General features: G+C 49.0%; 1 protein-coding gene across 13 annotated transcripts in view; it reads left to right on the forward strand.

Moving 5' to 3' along the window:
• The window catches only part of Bcas1 (breast carcinoma amplified sequence 1), a 112,829-nt gene that overhangs the window by 86,363 nt on the left and 7,312 nt on the right, over positions 1-19,154 (forward strand). For 8 of the 13 annotated variants that reach the window (XM_023720713.1, XM_023720712.1, XM_023720715.1 and 5 more), the window contains 3 exons: positions 3,528-3,701; positions 13,021-13,086; positions 18,499-18,777. In XM_023720713.1, coding sequence (XP_023576481.1) covers positions 3,528-3,701; positions 13,021-13,086; positions 18,499-18,777 — 519 coding nt within the window. The remainder of the gene's footprint in view (positions 1-3,527; positions 3,702-13,020; positions 13,087-18,498; positions 18,778-19,154) is intronic. The other 5 variants (XM_023720722.1, XM_023720723.1, XM_023720724.1 and 2 more) reach the window with 2 other exon arrangements.

Below are 19,154 nucleotides of genomic sequence, written 5' to 3' on the forward strand. Positions count from 1 at the left end.
AGGTTAAGCCACGGATTTCCTTCCAAATTATAGCACCAAATAACAATGTGTAGCACCAATCTGATTTTCATTATAGCCATCCAGCCAAAAACTAAATTGTGCAGATCCAGTCGTGTCTTGTAAATAGGGAATGACTTTTTCCAAGGCTGGAGCCTGGAAGGAAATCCAAGGAAAGATTGGATTCTTCTGTCTGCACATGCAAATCAGATCCTTCCTTAGTCCAGATTGTCCTGGTCTCCACACCGGATTTCCCTTGACTACTGAAAGCCAGTTTCTTGGCTGGACTTCAGAGCCAATGGAAGTCACTAGAAGCCCAGTTTATTTTGCTTAGTGAAACACTTGTGTGTTGGAGAATAGACTTGTGGCCTAAAATTTATGAGTTGACACCTCTGAACACTCAGAAAGTTCCTAGAGAGGGTGTTGCTGTCATTCACATAAGGTTGTTTTACAAAGTTGCCAGTATACAATCTCATCATTTTAATGTAGGTGTGATTTTTCTCTTGTACATAAGAGCACATACTGCTTTAGAGTTAGAACGGTTCTGAAGCCAGGGTCAGCAGTCAAGTCCTGATCCTTACCATCCTAAGAGCCAGCTCTCATTCTTCTACCCTTCTGCTTTTGATGATGGGCAAGGCTGCTAGCTATCATCTCCAGACTACTCGGTGGTCACTGGCCTGAACCAGTCATCACATTTACTTCACCAGTAATTAACCTAGGAGTAAAGATGTGACTTGGATATGACCTGAGAAATTTCTGTCCCCAGAAATAGGGAATCAAAAATCCAGAAGTTATATTTGAAGTGAATCCTTTGCTGCAATCTTCCATCTGTTTCAGGACTTTGAGTTGCAGATATGATGTCTGGAATGATGGCAGCTATTTTATCACTATGAAGCAGTAAATGAAAAGATGACACTAAGGATGATAGCCAAGATAGAAAGATTCAGAACTCTTAGAGACATTTTTAAGTCACTGGGGGAAAAAAATCCCAAAACATCCTGCTTGTGACATTGCCTTCCATGTCCTCACTGGACAATCCACAACTAGATAGGTGGTTGCTGGTAGAGAATGCCGTCCCTTGAAATGACGCACCACTTCCCGGGCTGTGACCTTAGCCAGAGTCCTTCACCCATTCACGTTCTCTGTTTGTAAAACAGGTGTCATGTTATCTTTCCTGAGCTGTCTTTATAACAATGTCTGAGGTTATAGATAAATTATCTTGTGCAGTCTGAGGTACAGTAAGACATAGTAAAGAGCCACCTGACTAATGGATTTAGGTGTGGGGGGTGATTCCAGATCCTTCATGTTCGTGCAGTAAATAAGTCTAACACAAATAGTAGCCTCTAGTATTAGCTGTGTACGACGTGTCGGGCACCGTACCAAGAACTTGATGCGCGCTACCTAATTTAAACCTCAGCACAGCTTTCTGATGTACAAAAGCGTGGTGGCATTTCCCACTAATTTTAATTTAAGCCCCCTCGGGATGAAGACGAGATATAGAGCCAGGCAGCTGCTCCGGAGCGTGTGTGTCATGGCTGCCTGCATCTCAGGCTTAGCCAAGGGCTCTTCAGGCCTGTGCTCCTTTCCCAGAAGTGCTACCTCGGTAACACAGGCCTGGACCTGGAAATCCACAGCGACCACCAACCCTAGTCCCTTACGTGGCCGCAGTCTGGCCCTGACTCCGCAAGCCAGGTTTGAGTCAAGCCACAGCCCAGCCGGCGAGCCTGACCCACAAGCAGGGCCTGTTTAGCCAATTCCATGTCTTTGTCCAAGCTCCTTAGACGGCAGGGCTTGGCTGCAGCCGTGGCAGTTGGTGCCCCACTTGTGCTTCTCTTGGGTCTGCACCCTCCACGCTGCTGTCCTCTGCTTTGCCTGAGAAGGACTTTGAGTTTCTAACTACCCAAGTCAGAGCTTTGATTACAAAGAGAAAGTACTAGAAATCATGTCAATCCCATAAGAAATGTGGGGCAAGGATGCTGCTGTGATTCACTGGCCAAACTGCAGGGTGCGCTGCCTGTGGATCTGCTGATGCATGCCTGCCTGTCTGTTAATGGTATGGAGAAGAAGGGTTCTTCTCTATTAGGACATCTGGGAGTGCTGTTGTTATAGGCAGGGATAGAAAACATGTGGCCAAACAGTAAATACTTTAGGCTTTTGTAGGCCATCTTTTTCCTCCATTCCATACTTATCATCTTTGAAAATAAAATTTATTACCCTTTGGAGAAGTAAAAAACATTTTTAGCTTGGGCCCAATGAAACAAGGCGCAGGGCTAGGTTTGAGGGCAGTTTTCCAGCCCTGCCTGAGGAGAGAAAGAAATCATAAAACTCTCCCCTGGCCAGTAAGAGCTGGAGAGACCATTCTAAATACAGAAACTGTCCCAGCAGTACCCAGGCCCACACAAATGTCATGGGGCACTGCCAGGGGATAACCGCCGGGGTCAGAGTGTGGGTGAGGGGAGCCTTCATCCAAGCCCTAGGTGCTGGCCTGCCTTTCACCACCCCCCAGGATGCTTAGAAGACAGAGACCACAAGTACATTGCAGGGACCATATCACTCTTGCCATGTACCCTTGAGGTCAAGTCCACTCTGCTGATAGCTCATTCTGAAAACATCAGCTAAGTAGCACTGGCAAGTGACTGGTGAGTTGGAAAAGGAGTTACTGAAGAAGCCAAAGGTAGGAAACCAAAGGGGTCTTGCGTACTTCTTTCTACAGGGAGGACAGTGTCTCCATGGTTACAGGGGACTAGGGTGAGGAATGGAAAGGGTCACCATCACTATCTCCAAGGCTGAGCTCAAGAAAATGGTTCTTCCTGATTTCTCTACACGCCAGGTGCCTGCGTGCCCAGACTAAAGAGCTGGGCCTATAGGAATGGAAGGGCAGATCCCAAAGGGGACCTCCTCCCTGTACCTTCAGGGAGAAGGAGTCTGCCATTTCCCCATCAGTCTGTCTGTCCACTGTTCAGAAACCGGCCTCTTGGAGCTGACAATCCCATAGGAGTGTTGGTACACCAAGATGTAGCTGTGCAGAAGCAATCCTAAGAGTCAGTCCTGTAGGGATCCATCAGTCTCCCTGCGATCAGTTCTACCTGGAGAAAAATGGCAGCAGGAGTGAGAAAAGATAGACAAGCAGATAAAAGCTGGGCTAGGTGGTTGCTGCTCTGCCTGATAGGCGAGACTAACTCAACACACAACAAAACCTACTGTTTATTTATACTTTTGCAGTTAGTAACACCTGATGCAGGGTTGCCTAGCAACTAATAGCTGACCTGAACCCCACAGGATGTTGCTCTCAGGACTGAGGTAGCTTGTTTGCTTTAGGCCTTGAGGCCCAGTGCCACCTACACACATTTGATCAATTTTCTAGCTTCTGCTGCAGCTTCCAGTGCTGTCCTGCATCTATCTCGTGGACCGGGGGCAGCCAGGGCTACCTTTCTAAAACACATTCTGGGGGATGGATTTGGGGTTCTAGGGGTTTTTTGTTGTTATTATTTTTGGTTTTCATTCTTTCAATACCTGGCAAAACAATCCAGGTGGTGTGTGAATCACCGGTAGAGCCTGTACAGTCTGAGGAGGTAGAGTCAACCCTGCCCACAGGGGAGCTCAGTGGAGAAAGAGAGGCCCCACCCGAACCTGCAGAAGGAAGACGCAAAAGAGCAGAAGGCGAGCCCCGGCGGACCTCCCTGATGGCGTTCTTCAGACAAGTAGTAAGCCACTTTCTTCTAGTATGGGGAAGGGACACAGCTAGCCCAGCTTCCAAGAATGAAGATGGTGCCACGGGCGGGATGAGATGTGATTTTAGGTGGAATATGTAAGACAGAAAGGGACGTGAATTGTGCTCAGAGAAACGCCTTCCCTCCCGGCGATGCAGCCGTAGCGGAGTCTCAGCTGATGACTTGTACTCTTCTTTAACCCCGGGTAGCTCTCTTTTTTAATAAAAGAAAGAGCCGGCCTTGGGTCCTAAGTTCCAGCAGTCAAGAGTGTCCCCTACCACTAAGGAATAGTTCATGTTCTTTGCTTTTAGTTGAGTTTAAAGTTTCCTTCCGTTGGTGGCAAAGGATGCTGTTTTTCCCAGTATGAGAATGGTAGAAACTTTCCTTTGAAAATACTTGTATTTACATAAAGAACATAAGCCATCTTATGGCCCAAACTGTTGACTGAGGTGGCAGAAATTCTGAAGGTGTCAGATGAGCAATGACTAATTAGATGAAGCTGGCATCGAGCATCCAAACAAGGACATGCTAACGTAATGTTCTTATAGTGAATGTATAGACAACTTAGTGAGCGTTTCAGATCTTTGATTTGTAGAATGGGGAAAGAATGTGGATGGGAATCTTCTGATACCTACAAAGCGTGATGTACATTAAAGATTTACATAACCAGGAACTTAGATAACACAGTGCAGCAAAACCTAAATCAGTTGGGTGACCAAAAATAAAAACTCAGCCAACAGGCCCCTCATTTAATTCTCTTTTAATGAAAAACAAGAATTTCATTATTCTATGCCTTTATATTTAGGAGTAGTGGGAAGTTTAATCCTTGGAGAGAGCCATTCTTTAATTTTACAAGATCAGCCTGTTAAAACAGTTCTTTTTAGTCCACAAAACAAAACAAAACCCTTGCCAGTAAGAGTTGAGATGTTTTAAAAATAATTATGTTAGAAATTGTTGGCAGGAATTATTTTCTTCTCCTGTTAGATTCACACGGAGTAAAAGTATTTTAAGAAGGCAGTGGGAGCTCTGAATGGCTGAGCCCTCATCTGTGTTGACGGCCTTCGGCTGTGCCATTTGGCGCTTTTTAAACCAATTTTTTCACAATGCGGGGAGCAGGGAGAGAAGAGCCCGGAGCCTTTTTCTGGCCACTCGTGTCAGCAATGGAAGGGATCCTCCAGTAGTTCATTGGCATACTGAGGGGGTCAGCTTTCCTCTTTTGTACAGTGTTGAGCAATATGAGGGTGGAGGGCAAGTGGAGCGAGTCTTCCAAGTAACCCATGTGTAGCTCACTTAACTTAAATGACAGGAAAATACAAGGCGCTCCCAATAAAATATGCAAAGACCTCTAAGCCACTCACAGCATCTGTCCCCAATAAATTCTAAAGTTTGGATCAAGTTCTACAACATTTAAGTTGATCCCCCGGAGCTGCCGCTTGCTAGCAACACAAATTGAATAAGTCTGAACTGTTGAGGTTAAAAAAAAAAAAAAATACACAAGAAGTGTCCTCTGGCCAGGTGTGGCGGCTCACAACTGTAATGCCAGCACTTGGGAGGCTGAGGCAGGAGGATCCTGGTGATCTCAAGACTGGCCTGTTCTACATAGTGAATTCAGTGCCGCCCTGAGCTACATAGTGAGCCCCTGCCTCAAAAAAAAAAAAAAAAAAAAAAAAAAAAAAAGCCCCTGCCTCAAAAAAAAAAAAAAAAAAAAAAAAAAAAAAAAAAAAAAAAAAAAAAAGTCTTCCGTAGGATAAAGGAAAGTGAGCTCACTCTTCCCAAGAAATCCTCAGGGATCAGAGAGACGTGTCTCATTGTGCCCATGGCTCTAGGACCTACTGCTCCTGAGAACATGACCATTGTTTTTTCTTTTTAATGTTTAAACTCTGCCCCAAAGCACCTGTGACTGTCAGGATGTCCTCTAACATTCCAGATATCCTAAACATTGTCTATGTTCTCTGTTCCTTCAAACATAATACCAACATCATGATTACTTCACGCAGACAAAACGCGTGGGGTTCCCAGTGTGCCAGCTGCCCGGGAGCCCCCGCCCCGCCAGCCCCACCCACCCGCTTACCCTCCGAGCCCTCCCTCCGGTGTGGGGTGCGCAGCCTCTACGCAGAGCTACTGCACCCTTCATGCCCGATCCTTTGATACACAGATGGACACTACGCTACGGACGTTTCTCTTGGTTTTAGTGTTTTGCATTTTATCCATTCGGTTGTTCAACACAGAATCACTGAGTGCCCACTATACTCCAGGCTCCCGGGCTGCAACAGGGGCGTGAACAGGTGCGCTCTCTGTCCTCAGCCGCAGTAAAACCCAAGGAAGAAACCTGGTGCTTACTGTCTAACTCCCACTGTGTTCAGTGAGTGCGCCGGAAACATCCCACGTGCATGATCTCACTCACCTTCCTCACCTGCGTGGAGAGCCTCAGAAACCCCCTTTCAGCCTGGGCATTAACACCCCCATGGGGTACGGTCCTAAAAGTCGTGCCAGCAGTTATTTTCAGGAAACGCTTCTCAGTGACATGGTCATTGCTTCCAAGTTGACTTAAGAGTTCTGGCTCTACGGGGCGCCTCTTAAAAACAGAGGCAGCCTCTGACTGACCACTAAGGGCTTGGGGAAGAGAGGGGGCTTGGGCCAACTAAGGGACTGTTTTGAACTAATTTTATTTTATTTTATTATTTATTTGTATCTTAGGGAAGGGTCTACAAGGTGTTCAGGGTCTCACTACTAGATCAGACTCGTAGCGATCTGCCTACTTCCAGCCTCCCAAGAGCTGGCGTTACAGGCATGCCACCACACCCAGTCACAACTGCCATCTCAGCATGCCCCGGGGGCAGGGCCGGCACGGCAGGCCCAGGGATCGAACCCTGGCCCCTGTGCTTGCTTGCAGGTACTTTAATATGCTGAGCTATTTGGCTGGTCCTTTAAACTAATTTTAGATGTTAGCAAAATATGCTTTTTTTAATTTTATCTATTCATTTGTTTATTTATTTATTTATTTTGTGTGTGTGTGGCCAGCTCAGCCCATCAGGGGGCAGGGCTGGCTGGCATGTGGTGCTGGGGGATTGAACCACGGTCCCTGCTCTTTGCTTAGCTTAGCTTAGCTTAGCTTGTTCTAAGTAGGTGCTTTAGACCACTGAGCCATCTCACCAGCCCCCAAAATATGCTTTTAAAAACTATTAATAGAAAAGAAAACTCCACTGTAAGACCTCTGTTTTATATTCAATTTCTTCACTCATCCCATCATTTATTTTCTAGCCTGTCTCTCCTTAGGTTTTTTTCTAGGTAACACAGTTTAGTATTCCATGGCAAAGAGACTCTCAGCTCAGGGGTTTAAAAAAAAAAAAAATGCTTTGCCTGATCCATTTCTCCAGAGATCATTTTCTTTCCAGATGTTAACTTAAGATAAAAATAAAAAGAGTATCTTTTGAGGACCCACAATAATCATATTTCGAGTCAAAGAAAACAGAATCCTCCGAAAGTCTAGCACTGCATTTAATCTATGCGGATGTATCTCTTTGCAAATGCTCTACAAGTTTCTACAGGATTCCAGAGTAATTGTAAGGAACATCTAAGACATACGTCACACCATGAACAGGACACAATTCTCAGATATATTCATTCAGCTATATGTGAAGAAACCAAGTATTTGAAGTGCTGGCATATTTTTATAAAACAAGTAGGCCAAACACTGTGTTCCTGTGTCTATAGTCCAGGCAGTCAGATTTGAAATCACGCAGGTGGTAGGTAGAAATATATGCATTTCAAAGTTATAATTTGTCAGTATAATAACACCTTGTACTTGAAAAATGCATTCCTCCTCCAGATTGGTTTTTCAGGGGCCGGGGAGATGGCTCAGTGGAATAAGCGCTTCCCTGGCAAGCGCAAGGGCCTGAGTTCAATCCTTGGTTCCACCAAAAAAAAAAAAGTCAGATTTTTCACATTACTATTCTGTTTAATCCTCTGCTTGGCTTTTTCTCTGCACTAATAGTTTTACAAGAAAAGCTTGGTGGGGACACATTATTGGGTTTCGTGAAAGACTGTGAGCTTAATTCGGGAACCATGAAAGGCCCCAGTGAAGAGACAGCCAAGAACTCAGAGAGGGTTTTTTTTTTTTTTTTAAATATTTATTTATTTATTACATTTATTTATTGTGTGTGTGTGTGTGGCCAGCTCAGCCCACCAGGGGGCGGGTCTGGCTGGCATGTGGTGCTGGGGATCGAACCGCGGTCCCTGTGCTTTACCAAGCTTGTTTCAAGTAGGTGCTTTAGACCACTGAGCCATCTCTCCAGCCCCATCAGAGAGGGTTTTGCTGACTACGTTGAATCAAATAAGTTTAATAAAAACCTGTGAAATTTAAAACCTGGAGGGGAAAAGAAGGTAATTTGGAATGGTAATGATTAAACAAAATCAGCAGTCTTCCAGCCAAAGTTCTTGATCTCAACTTTTTTCCCTGGGCATGAAAATATTAATGCTGATTTGCCCTTTAAGGTTTCTAAAAGTGGAATTTATTTGGATTTATGAAAAAGCCGTTTATGTGGGCAGCTCCCACCTCGGCCAAGAGCTTGCCCCCACTCCTTCCCTTACCAGGGCACTGCAGTCACTGGGCCTTGCTGACAGTCCCCTTCACGGCCCCTGCGGGTGCCCTGGGTGCTTGGGGTGTGGTGGGCAGGGCTAAGTACATGTGCATACTCTCATCCATTCATGCAGAAACCCCATGAAACTCGCACCCTCCGTGTGAGGACCAGGCCTGGGAGGCTCAAGCAGGTTTAAGCAATGTGCGGCCTGCCTCCAGATGCCAGCTGCAAAGCCGGAGCTCAGGCAGGCGTGTGTTTTGTATTCATTTCTGTTTCTACAGCTCGCCTTTACTCCCACATTACCGCTGCATCCTAAGCCTCTGCTGCTTGCCTTCTTTGAGGATCACTGGAGGCAGGAGGTGTTAGTTACTTCTCTGTCGTTGCTGTGACAAAATACCCAGGGCCCAAAGTTAAAGGAGGGAAGGTTCATTTAGCTCCAACTTTGTGGAGGTTTCAGTCTGTAATCAGCTGGTTCGAAGGCAAAGTGGCACAGGGCAGAGGACAGCAGTTCATGGCAGTGGAAGATGCAAAAGCAACAAGAGCGAAAAGGAGGCAAGCACGCCTCTTTCCCTCCCTTAGAGCGTACACAGGCGACCCGCCCTAGGGTGGGTGCCGCACTCACTCCACCTCTGAGCTGTCCTCCTGCACGGGCTCAGGATGTTGGCAAAGTGAGCGCCCAGGGCCCCTGGTAAGTGGCTTAGTTAAGCTTCTAAACTTTTCAAGTTGACACAATAAATCAACCACGACAACATCCTAGAGTGTAAATGGTCTCCATAGGGCATGTCCTCTACACCCTCAGATAGAGACCCGCTGAGTTTCTTAGTTAAGCTTTTAAACTTTTTGAGTTGACAGGATGCATGAACCACTACACAGGACAACTGTGGGCTCCATCTCTGCAACTCTTTAAGTAAGATGCTCTGTGGGAATATCATTTTTATGTGTTGAGCTCTCTTCATCTAAAATTACGACCAGGCAGAGACAAGAAGATTAATACTTAACTTACATAGAACTTGGGCATATGTTTCCTGAATATATTTGTCATTAAATGAAATTTATGGGCCAGGAAGATAGCTCAGTAGAATAAGTGCCTGCATGGCAAGTACAAGGTCCTGAGTTCAATCCCCGGTACTGTGAAAGAAAGGAAGGAAGGAATGGGAGAGAGAGAGAGAGAGAGAGAGAGAGAGAGAGAGAGAGAGAGAGAGAGAGAGAGAAATTACCTTAGCTGGGCAATTCACCTAATTACTCCCGTTCCATTTCATGGGTACACTGTGGCAAAATGCAAAGCTTGGACTTTCAACCTGTACAGCACCTCAAAATTTCCAGCAAGTCCAGTTCCCTAGATCTGGGGATCTAGGAAGGATATTGATGACAGTCTCACACTGTATCAAAATTTCATCCCAACTGCTCTTCTGTTTTGGTTGAATTGGATTACCACCAAAATACACTTAAGTTCCTTTCAAAGATATGTGAACTGGCCACCAAAATGTTTGTTGGAGTTTTTAATATCTAAGTAATATCTACTGGAAATATTTCATACGGTCCTCAGAGTTATCAGGCTGTTGTAACGCATGGCCCCAGGAAATGAATAAATGACTTCATTAATGTGCGAGGCTCAGATGCTACCGGTGGGATCCATGTCAGAACTGCCAGCTGAACACCCTGAGATGTTTTGTTTGATTCTCAGGCATAAAATAACTCGGGAAGACAGCTGCTCAGTGTCACACTGGAAAATCTCTGAAATTACTCAAGAATCCTCAGACTGTCCTTCGAAGTCCTGAAGAGAATGTGAAAGCACTTTGGTCTCCCGAAAGCTGTAGCTTTCTTATTTTTGACAGTGAGTAAGAAGAAGGCTTTGCCGTGATGAGCCCTCAAATAATAAGGCTCAGTGTAGTCGCTCTTGAGTTGCTTCGAAAGAGGGCTCAGCAGGAAAAGAAAAGAAGGGAGATAGAGAGAGGGGGACAGCAGGGGAGGAGGGCGGGAGAGGCTGCTGTGACGAAGTGACTGTGGCAGAGGGAATGTGGCAAAACCCTTCCTCAGAACTCAGTGGTCAGCTTTGCTGACCCGGTGCTTCTGCGCCTCATGGGGAACAGCAGAGGAAAATCCCGGAGCCCGTGGGGTCCTCTGCGCTGTCTTATTTCAACAGCTTGATTCGCAGCGCTCTTCTGACAGCTGAAGGTCCATTCTCATGCTGCCAAAATAGCATAATTTAAATTCAACCCAAATTCTCCTCCAAGAGCTACCAAAGAAAGAGAAGGAAAGAAAGCAAATTAGAACCTTAAGCCAGCCAAGTGCTAGCGAATACCAAGCTGGAACAGCAAAAAAGAAGCTCAAAAATCCCTTTCTCTAAGAGGGTACAGGAGAAAGTCCTGTGTTTCCTGGGGTGAGGGAGGGCCACGCGAGACTCGTGGTGTTGGTTCAGGTTTTGCTTAAAAACCTAATCTGTTCGTTTGGGGGTTTTGCCACTCAGGATTCCCTACAGGTCAGCTCATGCAGGCCAAAGTCCTGTTCTGCAGAAGGCTCAGGAGTGTGTTTGCGTAGAAAGTGGGTGCTTAGGATGCAGCCAAAAGCCCAGAGCTAAAGGCCATCCCTGAGGGTCAAAACCTCACAGAGCTCTGACCTAGGAGGTCAGCGTCTCTTACTAAACTTTCTCAAGCTGCCTAGATCTGAAGGAAAGAAAAACCACTTTCCATGTTAGTGGCCTAAATTTGATGTGGAGGATGAGTTGTTCCTTATCTGCCTTTGAGGTGAAAACCCGAGTGGACTCCAGTGAGGCTGTCTCTACAAAAAGGATCCAGAACTAGTAGAGACCACTCCCGCCTTTCCTAACCAACCAAGAAGCACAGAGGACTAAGGTTCTACCCACACCAAGCTCCCAGTGCTGCTCTTGGGGTAAGGAAAGACGGGATTCCCTACTCCACTGGGCCACTGATGGTCCTAGGAAAGGCTCTGGTCTGGAGCACAGCACCAAGCAGTATTTGGAGAACAGCTGCCCTTGAGGGTGAGGAGGCCTCGCGAGCAATCTCATCTGAGGTTTGTCCACCTTCTCCAAAGGCTTTGACCATTTCATAACCTCACAGCAGACGCTCTGTAACCATCTGCTGGAGACGGTCTGCTGGTGGTGTGGCTCCCGCTCCCTGGACCCTGGCTCCCTGCACTCCTGTCCCATGATCCAAGGTGGGGCCTCTGGGCTTCCAGCTTTTTAAAGGGAAATAATCAACCAGGAAAATAATCAGCCTGTTTTCTTAGGGTTTTGACATGATGAATAATCATGTAGATTATTATGTCGTTTAGCAACAGGGCCTGGCACTTGGGAAGTACTCCATGAGCTTAGCCTTCATAAATAATAGGTTTACTCGTGTCTACTAAGATGCCACCATGTTCAGATAGCTGAGCACATAGCGCTCTTCCATGCAAATGGGGTTGGGCACCTTCGGTGCTGGGGATTTGCTCGGTCTGCTGAAAGAGCAGCCAAGGTGACGGCCGACCATCCGGGAGATGCTGTGGGATGGGACCTAGAGCAGCCTCGCTGAAGAGCTAAGCAACACATCAGACTGGTCATGCATGAGGAGCAGGCATTACTAAATGCACAGTGAAAACTGCAGTCCCGGGACTCGTCTGACTTCGGCTGTCGCAGTTCGCTTACAGCAGAGAGTTCACAGTCCAGCATTTCTCAGAATCATGCAAGAGGCTCGTTAAAACATGGCTAGTGGGGCACAGTCGTGCCGCAGGCCTGTGATTCCAGCACCTTGGGAGGCTGAGGCAGGAGGGTTGCCAACTGAATGCCAGTTGAGCCCAGTCTGGCCGATTTAGTGACTTAGTGAGAACCTGATAAAAAAATTTTTTTTTTTTTTAATGAAAGGACTGAGGATGTGTCCTGAGTGTAATCCTCGATCAAAAACAAAAACAAAACAGATTGCTGGGTCAGCCAGATAGCTCAGCAGATTGAAGGCAGACTTAGGGAGCAGGGTTCAATTCCTGGCCTGCCACACCCCTGCAGCATGCTGAGACAGCAAATGAGACTGGGCGTGGTGGCACATTCTTATAATCCCAGTACTTGGGGGACTGAAAACTGAAGCGTCACTAGGAGTCCAATCTACATAGTGAGACCCTGAAGACCCTTTACTAAATTAAAAAAAAAAAAAATTGCTGAGACCCAGCCCCAGACTTTCTGACCCAGTAAACCTGGAGTGAGTGACCGTCCACATCTGCTTTTCTAGCAAGTCTCCAGGTGAGGCTGAGGCCGCTTTTTCAGAATCACTAGCTCAGGGTGGATGTAAAGAACAAAAGCTGGGAATTCAATCCCATGCGGCCCTGCCGGACACCGCCCGACAGAGGGCTCAGTAAAGAAGGGGAAGCAGAGCGCCAATCTGTCTTCAGCTCCCTGCTAGGGAAAAATATAGCAAACCACCTCCCTCCTGACAGCGCCCCCGAGAGGACAGTCGGCTCCACTCGGGTGTTGGTTTAGCCCCGTGTGCTTCTGATTCCAGTATTTTCAAAATCCAGAACTGCTTAAACTCATGTTTCAGGCGCTTGCTGCTGTTCTTTCCGAAGGCCAGCGTCTGAATTTCGCCAGATGTGGCCACGCGTCTGGGCATCTGGATGTCTCAGGAGCAGTAACAGGTTTCCAGCCGCTCTGTTGTTTGTCTCGAGTGTGAATCTCAAGATTCCCTTGCAGTCTCCGGACTCCCTGTGCCTGCGGTAGCTCACGAGCCCTTATCTCTTTGTTATTTTAGTCAGTGAAAGGGAATGGAGGGATCACCCGCTCGGAAGAAGTAAAAGGGAAAGACTCCAGCAACCAAGTAAGTGACCTGGAACGCGGGCCGGCGGAGGGTCTGGCCGGCGGATCTCTCTCCTTCCTGCCCTCCTTCCTGACGCAGTCCTTAGCTGCAGCCCGCTCTGGGCATCTGCAGCTCCAGCGTGCACAGTGTGCGGGGCTCGGGCGGACTCTGCAGCCCCCACACGAGCACCTCAGAGCTCAGCCCCTCGGCACGAGCTTCTCCCCCTTCTGCGTGCCCAGCACTCCTTCTCTGTGCCCTAAAGAGATGTCCATATCCACCAGTCACCGCTACCTCTTGCTCTCATTTTTGCTTCATGGAACTTGTCATAAGTAGCAACAACCCACTGTCTGCAGGCGCCTCTCGCCACCGCTTCCCACCCTGGCTTAGCAGACAGCCTTACCCGACTTCGTGCACACGGTGCCTGGTGCACAGTAGGAGCTCTTTCTAGGACAGTTGAGTGGAGGACACAGCGGTCCCGGGGTTCACTTGCACGGCCTCGGCATCCTAAACAAATAAGGCTGCGACGGTTTTATAACTGTACGTGTTCCTTTCAGTGGGATCCTGCACAATGCCTTACAATGGGCACTCTTTTTAAACTGATATTCCTTGTCCCCAAAAAGCCATCAAATGTTCTTCCATTAATTTCAACAGTGCAGAGACGTTCCTGGGATGCAGACAGCCTGGGCCCCTGACTCAGCCATTACTTTAGGGTTGTGACTTCAGGCCAGTCACAGGCCCTGGGTTTCCGCGTCCATGCGAGGGAGTGGCACATAGATGAGTCGGTGCGTCACACTCAGGCCGTTCCAGAGCAGAGCAGAGGGCTCGATCGATAGGGGAGATGCTGTACCACTCAGCCCAGGCTGCTGTGACAAAACACCATGCCGGGCCGGCCTGGGCAGCAGAGATGCACTGGTCGGGGGCTGGGAAGGCCGAGGTGACAGTGCCCACAGCGCACTGTCCCTGCTGAGGGCTCTTCCTGGCTTGCACATGGCTGCCTACTGCTCTGCCCTCCTATGGCAGCGGGAGGGAGACAGGAGGGGGTGGGGAGAGAGGAGGGCTGGAATGTGGGCACTTAGCGCAGAGGCTTTCCTGTTTCTTCTTAATAATGATTGGCCTTGGGGATCAGAGTCTCACCCTTAGAACCTCGTTTAATTTTAATTCCTTCTTTATTCCAAATACAACCACTTTGCTGGTTAGGGCTTCAACAAACCAATTGAAGGAACACAATCCTGGTCATGCTATCTCTCTCTTCTCTCCTCTCTCTCTCTCTCTCTCTCTCTCTCTCTCTCTCTCTCTCTCTCATTGTCTTCCTTATGCTGTCTCTCTCTTACACACACACATACACACACACAACCACACCAGCACATACCCATGCATGGCAACAACTTTTCCAGTGCTATACAATATTTCTATTTCCATAGCAATCAGCATATGCTCTCTATGGTTTTTCCTGCTTTCAACGTGTTTTCTTTTTTAACTTGCACCTGTGCCTGACCCCCGGAGCCATACCCCAGCCCACCGTGGAAGCAGAATTTTCAGGGCAGTGTGTAGCTCACCAGCAGAGCCCTTGCTTAATCTGCATGAGGCTCTGCGCTCCATCCCAGCACCAAAACCCCTTCCAAAGGTTACAACCTTAAAAACAGGAGAAGTTGACCTTGTACTTTATCTGCAACCCTAGATGAAACAACTCACTCATGATTGTGGCGTTTCTAAACTTTGGAATGACATCTGAAGATCTGGATGAGCTGGAACCCTCATGTTCCTTCCACTCACCTGGAGGTAGCTTGAGAGCCGTCCGAGAGCCCCGTCCCCCTGCAGGAACTCTGTCCCAAGGGCTTTGAATGCCACCTTGGGCAGATGTGTGTCTTCACAGAGAGACGACAAATACTTGGTTTGACTTGGTATCGGGAGTAGACACTCTGGGTGCCCTTGGGATTTTCTGTCTTAGAGCTATAAAAGGCTGAGCTGGTGTTTCTAGGACAGGGAGCTCCAAGCACTCCTGGTCTTGGCGGCCTCTAGAGTCTCAATCAAGTGGAAAGTGCCTGTGGTCTTGTCCCTGCCACTTGGATCCAGCACTGCTGGGTTCTCAGAGGTTCTGGGAGAAGGTACCTGGGTGACTCGATTGTTGAAAGTCTGAGGCAGAGTCAGCCCCCAAGTAGCTGTTGCACTCAGTGACAAAGCAGCCCTGCAAGGAGGAGGCCAGCCCTGGTCTCCTGAAGTGTGTTTCCAAGTCACTCCCAAGCACGTGGAAGCCTGACAGAGGGGACATCCTCCTGCAGAGCTGCAGGGAAAGCTGTTGGCTCTTTGGGCCTCTCCCCTCCCACCCCCACAGTCTAGGAGGGAAGACCAGGAAGCAGGTGGCAGGGGAGGCCTGGCCATCCCTCCCTCAACTCCCCATGCCAGGGGCCTGCTCTGTGGCCACTCTTCCCCGGGCACTGGGAGCACAGCAGTGAGAGCACGGAGCCCTGTCCCCGAGCTACGCCATCAAGCGAGCAGAGAAAGCCCTGAGATGATCACCTTGGAGAAACAGACAAGGCGGGGCTGCTGCAGGAGTGGGGGCCTTCCTCAGACCCCAGCCCTAGGCCTGTGTGGCCCAGGAGGCGGTGCTGGAGTTGACTGGAGGCGCAATGTCTCGAAACCAAAGCCTTGGTGCGCAGACGCACACACCGCCACCCCGAGCGTGAGCCCAGCCTAGGCAGCTTAGTGACTTAGCAAGATCTTGTCTCCAAAAATATTAAAAATTACGGAAAAGACTGGGGGTGCACAGGTCAGTGCCAAAGCCCCGGGATCAATTCCCAATGCCAAAAAGTAAAAGTAAAAGTAAAAATAAAGTCGATGAAGCCAGAGATACAGAAGGAAGAGAGACCCTGTAGCTCAGTGAAGGGAGCAGAGGGGCAGCGACAGGAGGGGCACGGGGCTCATCTGTCACACTGGACAGTGGTTCGCCCATGTCCCATTGCACAAGGCGTTAAGAACCACACAGCATCTTAGAAAGAGGGTCCACTGCTAATGGTAAGGATCTTAAGTAACCCAGCGTGACCAGCTCACCCCTCATCCAGGGAACGTTCCTGACCGATAAAGTGTCACTTCCATGCCCTGGAGTTGCCTCCCTCCAGGACAAGGCAAAGCAAGTGTCTCCCCGGAGCCTGGCATCTCACTGCAGAGTGGCAGATTCCTGTAACGAGTGCTCACAGGAGAAAGCTGAGACACTGAGCAGCGTCCCCAGGTCACACAGCCGGGGAGCAAACCAGGCCTCTCAGATTCCAGTCACTGTATGCTGAGGACAGGGAGAGGCCTGAGGAGGACGGGACCGCAGGCCTCTGGGCTTCTGAGGAGCTCGTGGTGGGGCTCGAGCTGCAGAGCGGGCGTCCGTCCGCGGCACTCGCGCGTCTGCGTCCTGGCCTCTGCGGCGGCGCTAGCAGCTGCTCCCCCAGACGCACTGGTGCGGCGGCTGCTTCAGCGATGTGGGTGCTTCTCTCCCCCGGGGGAGCAGCGCCCTGTGGCCCCCTACAGGCCTGGAGGCGTCTCTGTTTCTCTCTTCCGTCCTTTCTAAGGGCTGCGCTGCATTCACCAGTGAGAGACGACTACTCGGTGGTCGGTGTTTGGGGACAGTGCCTCCCTCCATAATCCAAATGCTGTCACTACATGTTCAGCGGCTCAGATATGCCCCTAGGGTTACTATGCTCCACGTATTTTGTGGAACCAGGGCTTTGGAGTTTTTAAAGTCAATATTTCAGAGCTGACATGCTTTTCTTCTTTCTTTCTTTAATTTTAAGGTCTTATAGGAAACACAGCAGGTCTAAAGGTACCAGGCTCATGGGCCACAGGGTGTCTCCTACCTGTGACCTGAGCAGCCCTGGGCCCTTTGGACAAAGCATGTGACATTCAGCCCCCAGGTCCCTCCTACCCCAATTTTCTCCCAATGCCAAAAGGAGCATTGCTTAGACTGCTACTTTCCAGCAAATATTGCTCTGGACCTAAATGCTGTCCTGTCTGGGGAAATAGGACCACTGTGTGATCCTTTGTACCCCGGTCCTCCTTTGTGTTTATACTATTTGTCTGTTCCTAGCAGGCATTCAAGTAAATTGTGATAAAAGTCTTCCTACCGCCTAACAGATTTGATTTGGCTCAGCTAGATTTGATGGGATTTGATCTTCGGATCTGTAGGTGTGCACTTTATGCAGCACCTTCTTGAATTTTGGGTTTTACAGTCTTGTCTCTCTGGATTGTAGAAACCCAGTAGAATGTCTTATTTGACATGTACATTCAAAACTAAGTGCAAACCGTTCCTCTTTAATCTGTCACCATTTCAAGAAGCAGAACACCAGTTTTACACCAAAAAAATTTAGTGGATGTAACCTTGAACAAAGAAGGGGCATCCCCAAAAAAGAGCCATGGACGTCTTGAAGCTGACTGTCTCAGTTCCTCTTCTCTCGTTGCTGGGACAAAATACCTGACATCCAGAATTACTTGGCTCACAGTTAGTGGAGGTTTCAGTCCATACTCGGCTGGCTCCAAGGCAGAGCAACACATGGCAGAGGGCAGCAGCTCCTGGTGGTGGAAAATAGCAGAGAGCAAAGGGAGAGGCTGCCGCAAGGTCAGCCAGCTGGCCTCTCTCCCCTCCTTACGTTGTAATGCAGATTACCTGCCCCAGGGTGAGTGTAGCACTCACACCCATAATCCCAGCACCCGATTATGAATTAATCACTAACTCCACAGGCCACCTCATGACTGCATGGGGCTTTGAGGGACACCTGGATACAAACCATAACACTGGCTCAGCCAGAAAAAGGCTCTCGGATGGCCAGGTGCAGGGCTCACGTACACAGCCACCCCTGCTGTCCTTCTCCCTCTCCGCGTGGCCCGGTTCTGCTGTCCTCTGGGCTCTCTTCCTTTCGGGAAATGCTTTCCGGGGACACAGCGTCAGTTCTCGAAGCTCCAGGGGTACATTTCTGCAGCCTTAAAACGAATGGATAGGGACCAGCCTCTGATTAGCTCAGTAAAGCTTGGCCATAGGCTCAGCTCTTCCTGTGTGACCCTGGAAAACTGGCTGCACCCACAGCCATGCTTGGCTGTCTGATCCGGCAGGCCTCAACCACACCCCTTTGGCGAGGTTGAACTCCCTTGCTTAGGATGCACGGAATCCACAGGGGAAGAGGCTGTCCCAAGAAAATTCCAATTTCTTATACCAAAGGAAGGGGGAAAGACAGCCTGCTGGAAAAGCATAAAATTAGTTCACCATTATTAAATAAATAGATGTCCCTTCCATGCATGGCCTTGCATTGTTTCCTCTTTTTTTTCCCCATTTCACCTATGACTTACAGAAGCATAGCAACCATCCATTTCAACGCCTCTGCTTTAATATGTTTATTCCCCTGCTTTAAGAGTTGTCTCGCATCCACTAAAAATGGGCTTTGCTTGAACTTGCTGTAGACATCAAACTCCACGGAGAAAGCCACCGTGCCAAAGGCCACCACGCCGCCCGAGCCGGAGCCTGTGGCAGCGGCTCAGAAGGGGAAAGAGGGCTCCGCCAAGGACAAGAAGTCAGCAGCAGAGAAGGAGAAGAAAAACAACAAACAGGAGGCCAAAGAGGCGGCTGCGCCGTGCGTGGAGCAAGCCGCAGTGGAGACCAACGTGCTGCACAACGCGGACAAGCCCCAGCGGAGGCCGGAGAAGAGGCGGCAGTCCCTCGGGGGCTTCCTCAAGGGCCTGGTAGGTGGACCCTTCACCGCTCCTCCCTCCACAGGGCACACAACTGGCAGGGCATCCTGGCCCACCTGCTGGATGTCGGGACGGGCACGGTGCTAGACGCTGACAGCCCAGGAAACAGAGCTGCTGCGGTGCTGGAGGGTGGTCAGGCGGGCGGGAGGGCCCGAGGCAAAGCACAGGAAGGGCCAGGCAGCCTCAGGGCTCCGCGTTCCTGCCCGCTCCCAGCCCTGCGACTCCCAGAAGCTGAGACGTTGGCCCATCTTGCCTTCCGCACACCCTCCAGGGAAACCTCCTTTCTGTTTTTCATGCTCCCTCAGCCTGTGCCAGTGTCTTTTTTTTTTTTTTTTTTTTTTTTTTTGTGGAACCAGGGATTGAACTCA

The sequence above is a fragment of the Octodon degus genome, unplaced genomic scaffold (assembly GCF_000260255.1).
Source record: "Octodon degus isolate 3935 unplaced genomic scaffold, OctDeg1.0 scaffold00077, whole genome shotgun sequence".
Taxonomy (NCBI): domain Eukaryota; kingdom Metazoa; phylum Chordata; class Mammalia; order Rodentia; family Octodontidae; genus Octodon; species Octodon degus.